General features: G+C 42.5%; 1 protein-coding gene across 2 annotated transcripts in view; it reads right to left on the bottom strand.

Annotated features, from left to right (window-relative positions):
• Positions 1–16,787, bottom strand: part of CBL (Cbl proto-oncogene) — a 53,243-nt gene extending 36,456 nt beyond the window's left edge. The window contains exons 1-2 of one of the 2 annotated variants that reach the window (XM_039496476.1): positions 16,354–16,787; positions 5,852–6,099 (exon numbers count right to left, since the gene is read on the bottom strand). In XM_039496476.1, the coding sequence (XP_039352410.1) occupies positions 5,852–6,099; positions 16,354–16,497 (392 nt within the window). In that variant the 5' untranslated portion in view covers positions 16,498–16,787. Of the gene's footprint in view, positions 1–5,851; positions 6,100–13,000; positions 13,138–16,353 lie in introns of those variants that run through there. The other variant, XM_039496477.1, reaches the window with a different exon arrangement.
• Positions 16,788–18,716: the final 1,929 nt, after the last annotated feature.

The raw sequence follows: 18,716 nt of genomic DNA, 5'->3' as shown, positions 1-18,716 counted from the left end.
GGGGAACCCTGTTCCTTGGTTTGGAGATCAAAAATAGTCTGAATTCAGAAAGATTAAAAAAAACCTAGTTTTCTCATAGAAAAGAGTGACTTATTTTGTCATTTGCCACTTAGTGTTGCATTTATTGGTAAGGGACATCTGCACAGTTTGCACACTAGTTATACAAATGTCCAAATAATTCATTTGTTCTAAACCATGAGAAATTTTGGGGAACGAAACAAAGTGATTGCTAAATTCAGAAGATGGGAAGGAAAATAAAATGTTTAAATTGAGGACTACAGGAAACAGGAAACATGCAAACCAGGGTAAAGGAGAATATGGAAAGCAATAACATTTAATTGGCTGAACGACAACAAAACTGAGATAGGAAAAAACACAACCTTTTCAAGCATGTTATAACTGGCCAGGGCAAACAAAGAAAGAACAAATAAGAAACCTCTTTCTTTGCCAAGAGGATGTATATAATACCACCTCATTTCAAGAAGTACAAACAAGAATGCCAGACTCTTGTTCAGGGTTCTTGGCTTGTTCTAAAACAGCTGACAACAAACTTCTAGAACAATTGGGAAGCTCAGCTTATTTTTAAAGCACAATCAGTTTACCTTAAATGTCCTACAATTTTGTGGTTGATTTCCAAAATTTACAGTAATCAGTTCCTAAATGACACCTGACAGCAAGCTAGAACACAATAATGGCCTGACTGGAGCACACTGCTGAAAACGGAAGGTTCAACAAAAACATCTGAAAGTGTTCCCATCTGAACCAGAGAATCCCTATTCTGTACACGTGATATCCTGAGTTAGTGCCTGAATCATTCATATGTTATAGACTATTCTAACCAACCATGCCTTTTTATCCATTGAAGAAATATGGGAAGAGTGAGAGAGCTACCATGCTCATGACTGCCCACTGGCCAAAGCAGGGGTAAGCAACCTGCGGCACACGAGCTGATTTTCAGTGGCACTCACACTGCCTGGGTCCTGGTCATCGGTCCCAGGGGCTCCGCTATTGGTCTGGGGTACCGGCCACCTGCCCCCTGCCACCCGGGGTTCTGTCTGCTGGCCCCGCTCAGTCTGCTGCTGGCCCCGGGTCCCGGCCATCAGTCCAGACGGCTCTGCTGCCGGCCCGAGGCTCTGCAGCTGGCCCCAGCCTGAGGCAGTGAGAGGTACAGACAGGGGAAAGAGGGGGTGCAGCTCAGCACCCCCACCTTAAAAATGTCTCAGCACAGTGGGGCTGGAACAATTTTTAAGTCCTGATTTGCTGCTTACATCACTATCACACCACGTGGAACAGTGCACTGTCTTTGATGTTGAGATTAGAATGTACATGCAAGAACAGGAATCAGAATTTTCTGACAGATTTCAAGATTTCCAGCTATTTGGCCCAATGCTTTCTTTTCTAACTAAACCTGAAAAGTTCAAAGAAAGTGACTTGGATTTGTCTGTATTTCAGTGAATGGGTGTTGAAGATTTCGAAATGCAGCTCATTCAGTTAAAAAAACCTCAGAAATGTGGGCATCAAAAGTTGGAGATCTGCGGAGTGCACTTGAAGCTACCAAGAGAGATCATGGGGCCTCTATTCTGACCTGCTGGACATCCCTGCCAGTGAAATTTAACTGTTTGAAGAAAACTGTGTTTTATGCTTTCAGTATTTGGATCCACATACCTGTGTGAACAGGTATTTTCACACACGAAATCTGTTCTCTGTCCCTCTCGGAGCCAGTTAACAACTGATCACTCAGAAGCCTGTGTGCAGCTTAAAGTATCCAAACACGTGCCAGCCATTGGAAAACTCAGCAAGGAAAAGCAAGGGCAAGGATCACATTAAACTGATAAGATCTTTTAATATAATTTTAAATAAAGCTTCTTAAACATTTTAAAAACCTTATTTACTTTACATACAGCAATAGTTTAGTTATATATTATAGACTTGTAGAAAGAGACCTTCTAAAAACGTTAATGTATTACTGGCAGGCGAAACCTTAAATGAGAGTGAATGAATGAAGCCTTGGCACAGCACTTCTGAAAGGTTGCCAGCCCCTGGGCTAAAGCATACCCAAAGTGTAGGCCGAGGAAACCTGCATAATGCAAACATCAGTGACTACTTCTTTCTGGGTTGAGAGATAAATGGAGAGTAGGGAAGGAGAAGGTGAAAGTAGCAGGGCTGTGATTTAATTATACCAGCATGCTTACTAATTCTGACGGGCCAAAAATTTTCACTTCTGCGGATGTAGTGTCTGATTGTCAATCCATCAGAAGCATGACTCTAGAGAGGGACTGCTAGTCGGATCCCATCTGGCAGATGGTAAAATTGCCTGCAAAAGCACTCATTTTGCAGCTCATATGTACCAATTTGGAATATCCCTATCTTGTCAATTAACGTGCTTTGAATATTAGCTGAAATGTGCATTCTTGTTTTAACTCTGTACAGTGATTTTTTTCTTCTTTGCTTCTCTCATGTCAATGCTATGGAACTATCTGGGGAACAGAAGTCAGAAGATCAATTCTTGTGGCTAAAATGTTGGACTTAACAATTGATGTTGCCTGTCAGTTGGCATCTGCTCAGATGATGGATCACAGTACTGAAACAATCAACAGGTTAGTGTACTCTACTGTATGTTCAGTACTGTACCAGTTCTGAGCCTAGTACTAGAGGTGGATTTATCTGGACAAGGTCATTTGTGATGGCACAGGAGCTCAAAGCAAGCTAGTTTCCAATTAAAAAGCTCTTAACCAAAAGTTTAAAATTAACCTTACATTGAAGTGTTTCTGCAGTTCACTACACAGCAGAGCAGTTTACAGTCTTACATTGGGTTCCCAGGTGCCAGTGTCCCAAAAGGTTTTCCAGGAAGATAGAAAACTCCAGCAAAAGACCCAAAGGCCAGTTTTAATTAAAATACAGTTTACACAGTTAATCCATGGTGACAAATGCTTCTTGTATCATGCACGTTTTTATTTGAGCTAAGCCGAAATGACTGCAGTTTTACATTAAACATTCTCACTCATATAATATGTCAAGTTAAAAGTGTGTTATCCCCTAGGCATGCGTGCTCAAGCCCCCTCCCCACTATATCCGCTATTTTTTTAAAAACTTTTCATACATATTTAAGTGTTTCCAGTTGAGAAGTCTTCCCTGCCCTACCCCTCGTTTCAATTCTGATATCTATGAAGAGTCAATCAGAGTCTATAGAAGCAGCAATTTTCCCTTAAGGGACAATCCAGTAGTTTAATTTGGCTTCACTCATTATACTGGCCCCAAAACTTGAAATCCTCCTACAGAAAATTGGAATTAAATTTTAAAGGCAGATAGATTTACAGCTTTGAAGCTAACTCTGAAGTGTAGCATAATCCTTGCTAATCAAAATCACAAATTTGTCAAAAAGCAATGCTAAACAGCAGCTTTTAGTTCCATTTTCTCCTCCCACATTCAAGAAATTACCTGAAAACTTCAAATCGCTATGAAGAGATTTTTAGTGATGCACCATCTAAAAGTAAAATAACTTAACAGAATAATACTTAAACTCCTGAGTAGTCACGGAAAGCGGGAAATCAAAACTGTAACAATGAAGCCATATTACATGAATACATTAAAATAAAAATTCATCAAGAAACATTTATGCAAAGTGGCTCCATCACTTCCCATTTTGGTTTCAAAATATTAGAAGCGAATAGCTGCAAAGGCTTCATCCACGTAAGTCATTCAGTTGCAATAAACTCAACTGATCCAGCTAGTTCCACATTTTTCTACTTACTCCAGTTTGTGCATAAAAAATAAACTGTACCTATTCCAGTGCCCTAGGCACCCTTTGAAAATAGTTCAATACAAATATACACTTTCTACGACTCCCACCATTATCTTGTACCACCAGTGGCTACATAAATATAAATTAGCATTAACCCTTCCCCCTCCCTCCCTCCATCAACCTCTTGCCACTTAAAGTGACCATAATTCTCTTCGCTCCCTAAAAGCCAGAAAAAACAGGTAACCTCCAGAGCATGCTGCAATGCCCTTCACATTCAGGCTATTTTGGTGCAAGTGGGGAGCAAGTTCCAATGTCAGGGTGCCCACAAAGAGGACCTCCTGCTGGTAACCTTTCCACCCCCATCCCCGGCTCCCAATTCTTATACTTAGGGGACTCCAGCTCCAGTGTCTGCTGATCTCAGCTGTGACAGCTGGGCACAAGGAAGGAGGAGGTACCTCACACGTAGGCAGGCCTCAGTCTATTTAGAGTTTATCATTCAAAACCAACCACATAAAATCCACCCTGACACCAACAGGCAGCCAATGCAGATCACAGAGCACTGGTGTAATGTGCTTATGGTGAGATACTTCCTTAATTAGCAGTCTGCCAAATTCTGCACCAGCTTCAGTAATGAAGTAGTTTAAATTGAGGTAATAAAGGCATGGATGACAGGTGTAACATTTGAATCCAAAACAGACAAACTCATGGTCATCTATAGACAAAAAAAAGTCACTCTCGCTGTTACTGACATTTGACCATGTAAAAGCAGCTAGGAGTCTAACTAGCCACGTAGACTGCAAACAGACGTATCCTCACTGACAAAGGAGCAAATATCCTCATCACATTTTCTGGTTGTTTTCCAAGCCAACCAGCCACCGCCATATGTTTTATCAGACAGAGTCTAGCTCTCCATCCTTTTCTCCAATCTCAAGAAGTCACTAGGTAAGGCAGCAAACTGAACTACTATAGCTGCATCAGATGAGATGTAAAGTATCAGCATGCCAAAAACACCATGATTCCCCGATAAACACTGCAACACCCAAGTATGCAGATTAAATGAGAAGGGTGACAAGATGGAAATCTACGGAACCTGGGACAGCACTCTAAGGGAGGAGAAAAATTCCCCACCACTACCCTTTGAGAATCTTCAACGAAAAAGAAATGGAGGCACCCAAGAGCAGCCCTGTCTATCTCTGCTTTGTTGATTTAGTCAACAAAATCTTGCTCTCAGTTGTATCAAACAGCTTAAGTAGCAGCCATATATGCATACTACTTTTAGTAATAGGACATCGCTAAGCCATTGATAAAGTGACTTGCCAAAAGAACACGCCTCTCCCTCTGAGACCTCTGAATATGCTCAGGTTCCTTTAATTTCAAAATAGATCAATTATGTGCAAAACAGAACTTCATCCTAACTTCAAATTCTAGTATGGTATGAAAAGAAGTGAGAGAATTTTAGGACAAATCTCTTGATTTCCTTTCCTCTGCCTCCTACACTTCAGGGTACTGTTTTTTTCTTCGTCAAACCTCCAGAACTACAATCAAACTAACAGAGAGAGGTCACGACTTTAGTCTTTTAGTTTTAAACCACAGAACTAGCTATTCTGAAGTCTTTACAGATTTACATACAAAAGAGCCTTATTGGTGCTCTTTACTTTGGCATGGAGCTGTACTCAGGTACATCTTTGAAAACCGATTCAGAACATAAATAATCTTATTCTTTATATCAGTGTGACTCAAATGAAAGCTAAGTCACAGCCAGGAATGATCAGATCTGGAGTATGAATGTCTCTTCATATTCATGTCCTCTCATTGCCTTCATTCCAGCACAGAATAATATTTTACTTCACACTTTACCCTCTTCAGCTAACCTTAAATCTCTTCACCACTGATTTCTTCCTTCCCACATACCAACAATCATCCTGGCTGGGATGATTTAGTTGGGAATTGGTCCTGCTTTGAGCAAGGGGTTGGACTAGATGACCTCCTGAGGTCCCTTCCAACCCTGATATTCTATGATTCTATGAACTATCAAGCTGTTCAATTCAAGGTCTCAACCACTCAGCTAGACTTGTGCTACAAGTATTTGTAGTAACTCTTCCCCATTACCTAGGCTGAGAGTTCTCCTCATACATCCTCTCCTTCCCTTCCTTAAAGAGGCTGATGGTCTGTTTGGTCTTCTTCATCAGGTTCTCCATGAAGACCCTGAAGTACTCATTTTCTCCTAGGGTCTCCATCTTCCCCTCATAGCGTGACAGGATGGTTCGTAGATGCTGATACGTATCAGGCAGAAGATCTAGAATATAGGGTGGGCTGTTCTTCAGTGCCAGTTTTGGATTCTGACATAAACGCACCACCTGCAATACATGAATAATGGAAAAAGTCACCATTTTGAGATTTTAAGACTATTTAAAAATTACAAGTAAATATCGTTTAAATAGATGATCAGTGACATTGCTTGAAATGCAAAAGAAGATACGCTGAAATATAAATAATTTCACATTATACTGCATCTGCCCAAATGCACTAGTCCCTGAACAGATTTCCACCCATCATAAAAATCGCAATCTACAGACTAACATGTTTTCATGAGCACTGATGTCTAGGTTCCAGAAGGTTACATCTCTCACAAAATTAATCTTAAAACATTTGATGCAATAATATTTCATTATATCATTTAGGTCAGGGGTTCTCAAACTGGGGGTTGGGACTTCCCAGGGGGTCGGGACTCCCCAGGGGGTCACGAGGTTATTACATGGGGGATCGCGAGCTGTCATCCTCCACCCCAAACCCTGCTTTGCCTCCAGCATTTATAATGGTGTTAAATATATAAAAAAGTGTATTTAATTCATAAGGGGGGGGTCGCACTCAGAGACTTGCTGTATGAAAGGGGTCACCAGTACAAACATTTGAGAGCCACTGATTTAGGTAGTGTTTGGTGACAAAGCTGCTGTCTTGCCAAAAAGATATGATTCAGACTTGGGGCTTGTCTACATGGGGAAATGTACTGGTATAATGATACCGTTGTAGCTATACTGATATAACTCCCCATGTGGGCACTCTTGCTCCAGAATAACAGTGTCTCTTTCCAGTTTAGTTTATATGTGACATAAACGTAATCATTCCAGTTAATTTCCCTGTGTACACAAGCCCTATAATGGAGAATACAGTACTACTGGGGTCCACTCGAATGAAAAACTTGACCCTGAATGTGTACATTTACAATGAATGACAAGCATAAAAGCAACTATACAGCTATCAACAGTGAACACAAAAAGGGTTTTCTATACAGAAAGCAGAGGCACCCAAATCTCATTTGAAACACTCTATTAACTTTAGCGGTAAACAGCTTACTGGCAGGAACATAGTTCTGGGTCCCCAGATATGCATCTCCACTGACTTCAATAAGTTGCATGCAAATGTGAGAGCAGAATTTGACCCTCAGCAGTTATTTCTCTCCCTTGTGTGAATCTGTTCACAAAAGCACTTGCTGCTCTAGTTTTACTTGTCAGTGATGAAATGAAAGTTAATTAGACGATGGTAACCTACTTTCTAGCAAATTACCTTGCATGTCTTGGAGATTACTTTTTTCTTACTACCTTAATACCTACTCTTTCTAATGGAAAGGTTTTCTAATTTGTATTACAGCAGTAAGATTATCTACACATTCCTAGCTAGTAAGAATTTGAGTCAATTATTCCACAAGTACACTGTGCAAAACAAATTAATAGGCTTATCAGTAAGGAAACTTTTTGCCATTTTAGATGCATCTATTTTTGCTTCTATACAACAGGTTAGGCACCATAACTGAACAGAAAAATTTCACTCAACCTTCAAAGAGAATGCTGATGCTATAAACATATATGACCAGACAGCTCTCCGAACATTAGTGGTCTGCAACAGAGCAACTACATGACAAAGCTCATGAAAACAAGTTTAATCAATAGGAAAAACTGTATTAAAAAAGGATCATACACCTCACAGAGAAAGGCCTTGTCTGTATCCAGAACAGCCAAGATTCTCTATTACCCAGTCAAGGGAGAGAGAAAGCTAGCTATAGAAGACATAATGCAACTTTCTAAGTTATTAGGGCTCTCTGAGCTCCAGCAAAGTGCTGAAATACTGACTTAGCATGACAAAGCAATATTCAGTGTTTTAGTTCTAAAGCCATCTTTTTGAAAAGACAAAAAAAAAACAGGCAATTGGGAATAAGACTCAGCTAACAGCTCTAGTCTTTGGTGTGTTCACCTCAAACATAAAATAAGGCTGGTGTAATCATTTCCTAAAGCTTTCTACTGAAGTGTAAAAACACTGTTTTGACTTCCTAATACCAAAAGGCACAACTGAGGTCTAAACTGGCACCAGTGATGTGCAAAAGGATATTACAAAGCAGATCTCATCAAAATGCTGCAGAAGATCACTTTCTTCAGAAGGCTTTAGGAAGGTAGATAAGAAAGCCCCAAGAACAACCCGGTGCCACTATGCAGTACATCACCTACACAAAATCTGGTAAAAAAACTACTATATGCTATCAGGTAACATTCTGAAAAAGTTAACTGGCTCTCCATATTACACACAAACACTTATTCCATTACTTTTGCCTCACAAGCTGTGACTGAATAGTAAATATTTAAACCAAGTAACTAATTTAGTCTGAAATGGAGCTCTAGCATTTCACTCAGCCTTTTAGGATACGTGCAAGAAACACAGTGTGGAGAAGTTACACATGTCTTCCAATAACACATGGCTTCACTGAGATATTTCAATTTCCACCAAGGGAATGACTGACTGACCGACTGCATCAAGTCTCAGACAGGTGAATATGATTCTCATAATGAGAAGGAATTATACTCTGGAGGAGCACCAAATGTACAGGTGGGAAATAATCTAGCCAAATAAACTAAACGTCCCCTCCATTCTGAACTGACAAATACCAGGAGATCTAAACAAGGAGAGGAGTTATCACAAGATTGGTGCTGCAGTTGGTGCTTCTTTCATACATTGTAAAATGAACCTTATCAGGGAACCAAGCTACAACACAATTGTCTTCTGAGACCATAGTTTCACTTGGCAGCATGGAAGGATCCTAAACATGTCCCCAAAGCAAGCTACAGATAGCACATTACTGCTTCTACAGATCTAGTTTGTTATTTAAACAATTGGGTTTAAAACTATTCTTGGTGAGTTGTAGGGAAACCACATGAAGGAAGCAGACAAGTCAAAAACACAGAACAGTCATTTCTCTGGGTCAGCTACAATAGGAAATGGCACAGGCTGTTATCTCTTGAAACTATCCAGCTATGTAGGAAGCAGACCTACTGCATGTCAGTAACTATACAGACTTATTTGATATTGATATTCTATCCGACATGATTTCGCAGAAAAGCAACAAATTCTGCAGACAGGTCATATTCTCACAACCTCTATAAAACTTTTTCATTAAAATACCCCACATGAATATCCAAAGTAAATAGCTTACAGACAAGAAAAGCTGAAAAACTTTGGTTTTATAACCTGATGAATTTTAAATAAGTTTAATTATTCACCAAACGGACACCTATTTCAACAGCTGAAGTTCACAACTCCCCATACGTGGTTTTAAAAGCAACCAATATCAGCACTCAAATATAAAGTTACTTGCCTACAAACTGCCATTTAGCAAACTGACTTTTCTTAATATATTAGGGGGAAGAAAAAAAAAAAAAGTTGCACTTTGTTTACTTCTCTACCTGTGCACTTGCAGCATCATGACCATGTTAAAAGGAATGTTCACAGCTCTGGGAAACCAGCAGCATATCAGCAAGTTACCATGCACTCCGTTCATTCTCTCCCCATGATTGGCTGCTACCACAGTGAATCCAGAAAGACAGCAAATACCTTACATTAGGTGTGCTCAGAGTAAAGAGAAGTCATTTCTGTTTTTTTAAGTGACTTAAAAATAGCTGTGGTCTTAAATGGACACTGTCAACTGAAATTTGGCCTCTCTGTAAAACTATTTTAAAACTAAAGCTTTTACCAACAGAAATGTTTCTATATTTTTAATCATTTAAATGAAAACAGTTGTTTGTGAACAAATACATTCCCTTGCAATGTTTTAAACTTTCAGCAAGGAGCACCTGAAAATTAAACTGACTACAAACAGTACTGAAATAGATTTTCTGTTTCCAAACTGAAAGAAATGAAAAACGTTAACAAAGAGCATAAATAACTACAAGTATACTGGATTTTTAAATTATCCTCTAGCCTTGTAAAAGGGACACTGTCGTTTTACCATCACATTTCCTATTTTTTAAAAGTTTTTTTCTCTTCCTTGTTGCTATGTTAAAGACTCACAAAAATAGGGGAACTATGACTAGAATGAGGAAACAGTGAAACTGACTTCACAAAGTGCTGTCAAAAGCACTAGGTAAAAAAAACAAACCTAAAAAATAATTTCTTCTCTGTTCTTTAGGACTTGTAACAAGGGTAAGTAAAAAGAGCTCAGGATGTTAACAACATAGGTGCAAAAATTTGTTTGCAAGTTATGGTCTGACAGTAACCCTGAAACAAAAACAAAAAAAGACCAAACAACCTAGGAGTGATAGATCTCTGTCTATTGACTTCCCAACTCCTATTTCCCTTCCAACACTGTTTTCCTAAACAGACCTATGAGGAGTTTGATGTTTTCTTCCTTTTAAAAAAACAAAGCTATATAGCTCCATTTTCCCCCTAAGTCAAGCATCTACTTTTTCCCTGAAACATCAGCAACTCAGTACCTATCAACTTCTGAGCCTCCGCCGAAGTCACGCCTGACCACATCACTACTGTTAGGGGTGACTTGCAACAAAATTTCCAGATGTTAACTATAAAAAATGTGCTGAATTACATCCACATTTAGGTTAGAGAGGTGTTTGCCATTTTAGCTCAGCCACCACCAATTTCTTCTCCATCCTGTAATGTGAAATCTACTATTCTTCCGTTCCATCCAGTTACAAAACCCCTCTAAGTATTTTAGAATTTCCACAACCAGTTCCTCAAATGCCCAAGAACAGCGTTAGGTTATGTCTTCATCGCAGCAGGGAGCAAGCCTCCCAGCTTGGGTAGGAAGACTTGCGATAGCACACTAAAAATAGCTGTGTGGACATCGTGGTATTGGCAGAGTCTTGGATTAGCCACGTTAGCTCAAGCCAACTCTAGCCCAATCCTCTGCCAATGCTGCAACCTCCACACAGCTATTTTTAGTGTGCCGGAATGATCCCTGCTAGCACAGGTCTGTCTGCCTGGGGTGGGAGGCTCACTCTGAGCTACACTGTAGACGTACCCTGGATGTTATTTCTATTATTCTGCTGCCTAGATTAGGCTCTGAAGATAAATTATTAATTGCATTAGCGACAAAAATATATAAAGCAACTCCCTCCTGCCAAGATGCAGCACTAACAAGTTACTTTACTACATTAATAAATTTTCTGATATTAAGCCCTGCTTTAATGGCTCAACACAGTGAAAAGATGAGGAAATAGGATAAATGAGACTGAAATCAGTTCCTCCCACTTTAGCCTAGTAAAAATGTATAGGATGGCTACAGGCAGTGCAAAGAAGTGACTGAGATGCTTAGTGTGCTATCTGTCGCTGCACTTTGAAGGCTCATAAGACATCTAACAACAGAGCCTCAAAGACATGATTCAACCTCTAGATAAGAAAGCAAACTGCTGAATTTAGATTAAGTTCATAAGTTGCCATCAAACATTTAGAATACACAAAGGAGTGAAATTTCAAGGTGGCCGGTAATATCTAGATGTGCAATATAACAGATGCTATATGCCAGAACTGCATATAATATAGCAGCATGTGTAATCTTGCATGCTAGAATAAGCAAACTGTGTTTATAACCATGTTAATCCATCATACTCTAGTTCTTGTCTTACAGAACAAAGACAAAATACTTGCCTAAAGAACTTAAAAGGTTTCCTGTCCTACTTTAGCAAAGTTTCAAAAACTGTACTGCAACCTCATATTCCCGTATCCTATTTAATCACATCAAAAGGCACGGAAACATATTAAAGGTACAAGGTTTCCTTATTTTAATGTTTGCCAGAGTGGGGCAGATATTCTAACAAAACTGTAGGTGGTGTGGCCCTAAAGAGTCTGACCTACATACTGTAAACGCTTTGGGACATGGACTGGACCTACTTCTGTATCTGTACAGCACCTAGCATGGCAGGGGCCTGATCAGGGACTCCAGCTGCAATTAATATATAAATAGTCATCTACAAAGTGGCCAAATATTTGAAGATACATCAGCTGTCAAAAGGACTGTTTTATCCTCATGAAATAGAACAGAAGCGGGCCTCAATTGGGAACAAAATTGTTCCAATCAGTGATACTCTATGTCAGGACAAAGTCATTTTTGGTTTGTTTTTTTTTGGAAGGGGTAAAGAGGCTTAGCACAGCCCAAACACTATTTTAGCTCCTAACCAAGGTGCACCAGGCCACACAACTCAGACAAGCCACAGCTTGCACTCAAGTGTCAAAATGACCTGCCAAAGGTTGAAAAGGAATGTATGAGTATACTTTCCCCGAAAGTGTGAACCAAACTTTGAACACCACACCCAAAGCAACCATTTATCTGGCCAGTGATTTTATTTGTTATTTAAATGGCTGCTTTCACATAGGGCAGTAGGCTGCAGAAGTAAAGTCCAAATAAGCTATGAGGGTGCAGATGGCAAACCAACATAAAGATTTCACTGACAACTAAGGGTATGTCTTCACTACCAACATTAAAGCGCTGCCATGGCTGTAAAAAAGTCATCCCCACGAGGGGAGTAACTCTCAATGCTGGGAATGCGGCACTGTCTACATCGGCACTTTACACCGCTGAAACTTGCATCGCTCAGGGGGGTGTTTTTTCACACCCCCTGAGTGTGAAAGTTTCAGCACTGTAAAAAAAGTTGCCACAAGTACTCCTGTTCTTTTAGTGTAGACAAGGTGTAACGCTGACATACTAGATGCACTCAGAATATCATGAATGAGATCCATCTCAACAACTGGAAAGAGATTATCCAGTGTCCAATTTCTGTTTAAAGTGGCATGCTTATTTATTCTTGCAACTGTCTAATTTTGAGATTTACTGAAAACAGAACTTTCTGAATACTTGGATTATACGCTTGTGGCCTGTGCAGTAATGAGTCAAATAATTAGCTCTACAACTACAGCATTTATTTCAAATTTTAACAGATAAGAATGCTATTCGTTAAAATTTGAGAATCCTAGTTGATGTACCATGTTGATGAAGCCCTTGTCACAAGTCAAGAAACCCAATGCAAGCCTTACTACGGAGGCGCACATCAACAGCCAAGGCATAAATAATGAGTAAAAAGAGGTAACTGAAGATGAACATCCCACTGGATATACGAAGGAGTGCTGCCCAACACTGGAGCTTTGGCCTCATTATGTGTCACCGAAGGCAACTGTGGGAAGAACATGGGACAAAATTAATATGAAACAAAAATAAAACTTCTTCAGATGGAAGTTGGGCACCATGTCAAAATGTGCGGAGAGAATGGACTAGAGCTCTTGGACAACTGTTAGCTTGTGTAGGAAATTCATTAGCCACACCTGAAGAACAGCAATGCCTGAATGCTTTTGCAGGATACCAACTAATTTTATGGGTTAATGAATTTATGTCACTGTACAGATACAAACATAGCATGTGTCTAATCTATAAGATCCCTTATCATCTGTGCACCCATCAACTATTTTCTGATACGCCTACTTGAGTTTGTGCGTATTTGAAATGGCCTGATAACTGACAACAGAAACAAAGTTTCACAAAATTTTTCACAACTTCTCCCCACCTCCTCGCACTTTCCCCAACCAATTCCTAGTTAACAGTTGGCAATTTGTTGTGTTAAGAAGCAGATAGTCTATTTCAGGCCCAATCCTGTAACAGAATGTGTGTTAACAGACTGTTACGTCTATACAGAACTGCTGAAGTTAATGGGCATGTAGGTCAGACTGCAAGATCAGGGTCTTAGTCTGATTTTAATATTTTAACTATTATTAAGCACACAACTAAAGCTTTCAGCCACTATTTATTAACAAAGGCATTTCATAATGAGGTTGTAGAATTGGAAGCCAACGAAATTCAGGCAAAATAAATTCCTCTATATATTTTTAAAGCAACTACAGCACTCTTTGCTTTATTTCAAGGATCACAATTTCATGATAAGGAAAATGTGTGTGGCCAAGAACTGACTTTGGTTACCAGTACCACTACTGAACTGCATAGACGCCCAGAAAATGCTGCTTTTGTACAGGAAGATGACATACCAAGGTAATCTCCATCTTTCCAATTCCAACTTTTTTTTTATTTGCCTGACTAGTCTATGTAGTTGAGCATGAATGTATGAATGTGCATGCTATATACATGGTAATGGAGACTGACATTAGAACAAGTCACATCCAGGCATTGACATCACATCTGTATATGCAGAAATATGCATATTTAACACCTTTCCAACATTTTGGTTATCACTTTTATTCTCTCATCTGTTTGCTCTCAGTGCCTACAAGGAAAGAGACATAAGCACCTTTCAAGAACCTGTATTACCTTCCTATGTCCCATTTCTCCATGTATAGGAAAGCTCATCACATACATAGCAAAAGAAGGTCACAATCAACCCTGTGTAGTCTGCCGACACTTAAAGGGAATTTTTTGGCATGAATGTTTCTTAGTGGTCTTTCAAAAAAGGTATTTCTATTTTTCCTTTCAGGATGAACAGAACTACAACATTTGCTGCAGGAGATCCAGGGTTTAACATGCACAAATGCAGTCTGTTAAAAGAGGAAGAAAGATGAAATGCATGGGTCGGCAGGGTTGCCCATCAGCCCTACCCATCCTGTCCCGGAGCACTCCCCAAAGTACTGCCACCTGCTTTCTAACTGCATTCCTTGTGCACTAATCTACTCTTTCAACTGAACCTAGCATTATGAAGTATGCCACTCATTTTAGACACGAATATATCTCAATCCTATACAAATTTAGTCTCATCACTTATCCATGGAAATTAACAACAGAAAAGTAAAATGTCACAACTAAGAATACAAAAAACCTATACCGTATAATAAAGAAAATATATTCCCATTAAGCCTACCTCCTGGATTACTGTGCCCATTTGTGGCATGAAGAATAGTGCCAGTATCACTCATCTAGGTATAAACTAGGCTGGCTCATTTCTCTAGAATTAAAATTAAGCACTGACTGGGGCTATTTAGAGCAGTGGCTCCTCTACTAATATACCCATCAGTACCGGGACTTAATTTACCACATTCCGTCAGACCATCAAGCCAACTAGTCCAGCATGCCACCTCCCTGATGCTTGGGGGTAAAATAAATTAATGAACCTGGATATGTAGTGCTGGAAGTTGTGGGACTGATTCCTTTGATTCCTGCAGCAATCATTTAATGCTATGAAGCATGAGATTTCATTTCCCTTATTTTAGCATAACTCCGCATGTTTATTACAGAGGGAATTATACAGGGTCTCATGACTGGTTCTCGAAACTTTGTTTTAATAAAAAGCCTCTAGGCTGCATCCCAGTGCATTGTCACTATGCATTCAATAGAGCTCTCCAAACCGCCAAGGTACCCCAGACCTCTGTCTTGCCATCAAGAGAGCAGACCATGCTCAACAATTGGCTGGAACTCACAAGCAAGTGGGCCAACCTCAGCAAAACCCTTCCTCTAGTTACATGGGTACTGTTTACCACAAATAGGTCAGAGTCAAGAACATGTCTGTATGCTTGCCACAGTGCTGACCACCACTCCAGCCCCCCTACCACTCAACAAGCTCTCCATCTTCCCCCCAACCACCACCCCCTTGAAGTCCAGCCTTCCCTCTGACATATTGTTCCTTTCCTGAACACCACTACCATCTGCCCCAGCCTCTCCCAACAGCACATACCTCTCCAAAGTCTAATGTCCTCTCCCACATCTCTGGCCCCCTCTCTCCAGCCCAATCCTGTCCCCCATCTCTCACCCCCCTTCCCCATCTCCAACCCAATTCTGTCCCCCATCTCTAGCCTCCTCCAACTCCAGCCCAATCCTGCCCCCATCTCTCGCCCCCTTCCTCATCTCCAGCCCAATCCCCGATATCCAGTCCAATCCTGTCCCCCGTCTCTCGCCCTCTTCCCCATCTCCAGCCCAATCCTGTCCCCCATCTCCAGCCCCCTTCAACTCCGTCCCCCATCTCCAGCCCCTTTCTGCATCCCCCGCCCAATCCTGCCCCCATCTCTAGCCCCCTTCCGCCTCCCCCGCCCAATCCTGTCCCCCATCTCTCACCCCCTCCCCTGCCCATTCCTGTCCTCATCTCTCGCCCCCCTCCCTCATCTCCAGCCCAATCAACCCTCCCACTTCCTACTTCCTCTCCAGCCCAATCCTGCCCCTCCCCATCTTGTGCCCCATCCCCAATCTCCAGCCCACTCTTGCCCCCATCTCTAACCCCCTCCTGCCTAATCCTGCCCCCACTTCTAGCCCCTCCCCATCTCCAGCCCAATCCTGTCTCCCCTCCCCGTTCCTACTTCCTCCCCGACTCACTCTCCCCCAGCCCACTCCTGCCCTCCCTTCCCCCAACCTTGTCCATGAGTTTCCAGCACTTCTCCACCATCTTCTTGTCCACGGCGCCGGGCTGGTGCGGGCCCAGGTGGTGATGCGGCTGGAACGCGTCCTTCATCAGCCCGATCAGCCCGCCGGGGCCCTTCTTCAGAGGGGCCGCCATGGGTGGGGGGCTGCGGGGCGCGGTGGGGGTCAGGGCCCCCCCCCGCCCGCTGGCTCTGAGGGCGCCTGGCTGAGCCCCCCGGGCCGCTCCCTCCCCGGCCGGGCGGAGAGAACGGGACTGAGGAGGCGGTAGCTCCGGACCAGGAGCTGGGGCTACAGCGGGGACGCGCCTCGGTGCGGGGAGGGGGGGGGGACAGGGCGGAAGGAGGACGCGCGCGACCCGGCCCCCAGAGGTTCGCAATGCCGCGTGCTGATTGGCTGCCGCGGGAGGGGGCCCGGCTCGCGCCCCCGTGAAGAAAGTACGCGCGCCAATAGGAGGCTGAGATACAGCCCCGGCGCGCGCCCTCGCTAAGGAGGCACCCGCGCTGATTGGTTGCCCCGGCCTGCCCAGCGCGCATTGAGGGACGGGCTCACTCCGCTACCGCCCGCGGGGTGGAGGGAACGTCCCTCTCGCGAGCCGCCCAGCCGGCAGCTCATTAGCCCTGACTCCGCCCCCGTTTCCCGGTGCTTTGTACTGCGCGTGCTCCCACCCGGCTGGCATGCGCACGGTGGTGACAGAGGGAAAAAGGAGGCCATGATGAGTGTGGGCAAGAGCCCAGAGGAGGGGGAGGGGAAAGAAGGAAGTGGGAGGGCTGGAGCTGGGGAGCTAGGTAGGGCGGCCTGGCCTGGGGACCAGGGACAGACAGACACCCCCACCCCCCGCACCATGGTGGAGCAATTTAGAAGAGGGTGATTTAAATAATGCTGTAGCGGTGCCCGCAGTGGCTCAGGAGTCGGTACTGGCTCAGGGCACAAATCCCAAAGCAGTGGCGAGTTCTGCAGTGAGCTTCCACCAACCCGTCATGGAGTGTAACCTCCTTAGGCCCTATGACAGCCCAGAGCGTGCCCCGCATACTCTCTTACCCCCCAGCTGAGCCTGAGATGGTCCCTCGCACCCAGAACCACAGCAATACTCAGATTACAGCCAGCCACTTACCCCACGTCAATTGCACTTCAGCTCTCACACCCAAGACAATGCTTGTAAGCCGGGGTGTGGAAAGCCATTGAACTGAACTGTAAACCCTGTCTGTAATGGAAACCACTTCAAGCCAGGGGATGCAGCAGCACCCCTAATTCCAGCACCTAGGCTTGTAACCAGTCCCATAATAAAGATTTATGAAGTAGGAAAAGGAGAGGTATTTACAAGGTTGAAGCAGGTTGAACATACACACACAAATGAGTTACAATGTTAAGTTTCAAAAAGTAATAGAAGCTTCTATAATAAGCAAGCTCCACATTAGGGCTAACCCAGCCTAAGCACCAGGAGTCCCTTGCTGGTGGCTAAGCCCTATTTAAGTACACAAGAATAGTATTTTCAAAAGTGCTTGAGGGACTTGGGAGCATACGCCCTGTTGATTTTAAACTACAATCCATAATGGGGGAGCATAACCTGGTCAATGCATTTCAGCTTAGTTTTTCTGGGGACGTTTAATACATTAGAAGGTGATAGTGGTTGCAAATATAGCCTAGGCTATTTTCTTATTTGGGAGTCTCACAGATGTTAGAGGGCCCAGACTTGTCTTTTTCAGCACTGATGAGTATTTTAACTGTGAAACTTCTTAGTAGCAAAATAAATTTATGTAAAACCTGAATTTGTATTAACAATTAGAAAAATGAAAGGAACAAGTATGAGACATCCATGTTAGCAATTTGACTACAAAGTGAATGGAAAGTAGAGAACTAGCAACATGTAAATAAAAACACTGATTAAAATTTGAAAATAATAATCCTGATTTTTATCCACCCAGCCCAGCCTATATGGGGGACATACCCTAAACCCTGACAAGGGACAAATGGCTGATCCCCCACCAAGTAATGCATCTTTCACTCCATCACAGCATCTCATGAGCCCCATATAACCAGCACCACTGCAATGTAGTGACTCGGGGTGGAGGGCAGCAGTCAGCACATAGAACCCTACAAGCTAGAAGGAGGAGGGGAAATGTTGGCCAAGAACTCCACAGCAAATGCCCGTCCCAAAAAGTGCTGCATGGGATAATTAATATCCACACAGAGCAGACAGGAGGCTTCAATGCATCTGCTTCTGAAGTGGCTCCAACCTCTGAACTTGCACATTCCAGGGAATCAGGGTTTAAACCCTGATGCTTATGGCTCCAAGATATCCCCTCCCATTTATACTTGTGTTATGAAGGAAACAACCCAGAAAGGATTTGCTTGTTT

Source organism: Mauremys reevesii, linkage group 12 (genome assembly GCF_016161935.1).
Source record: "Mauremys reevesii isolate NIE-2019 linkage group 12, ASM1616193v1, whole genome shotgun sequence".
NCBI classification, from domain to species: Eukaryota; Metazoa; Chordata; order Testudines; family Geoemydidae; genus Mauremys; species Mauremys reevesii.
This window is presented reverse-complemented; position numbering and strand designations above follow the sequence as displayed.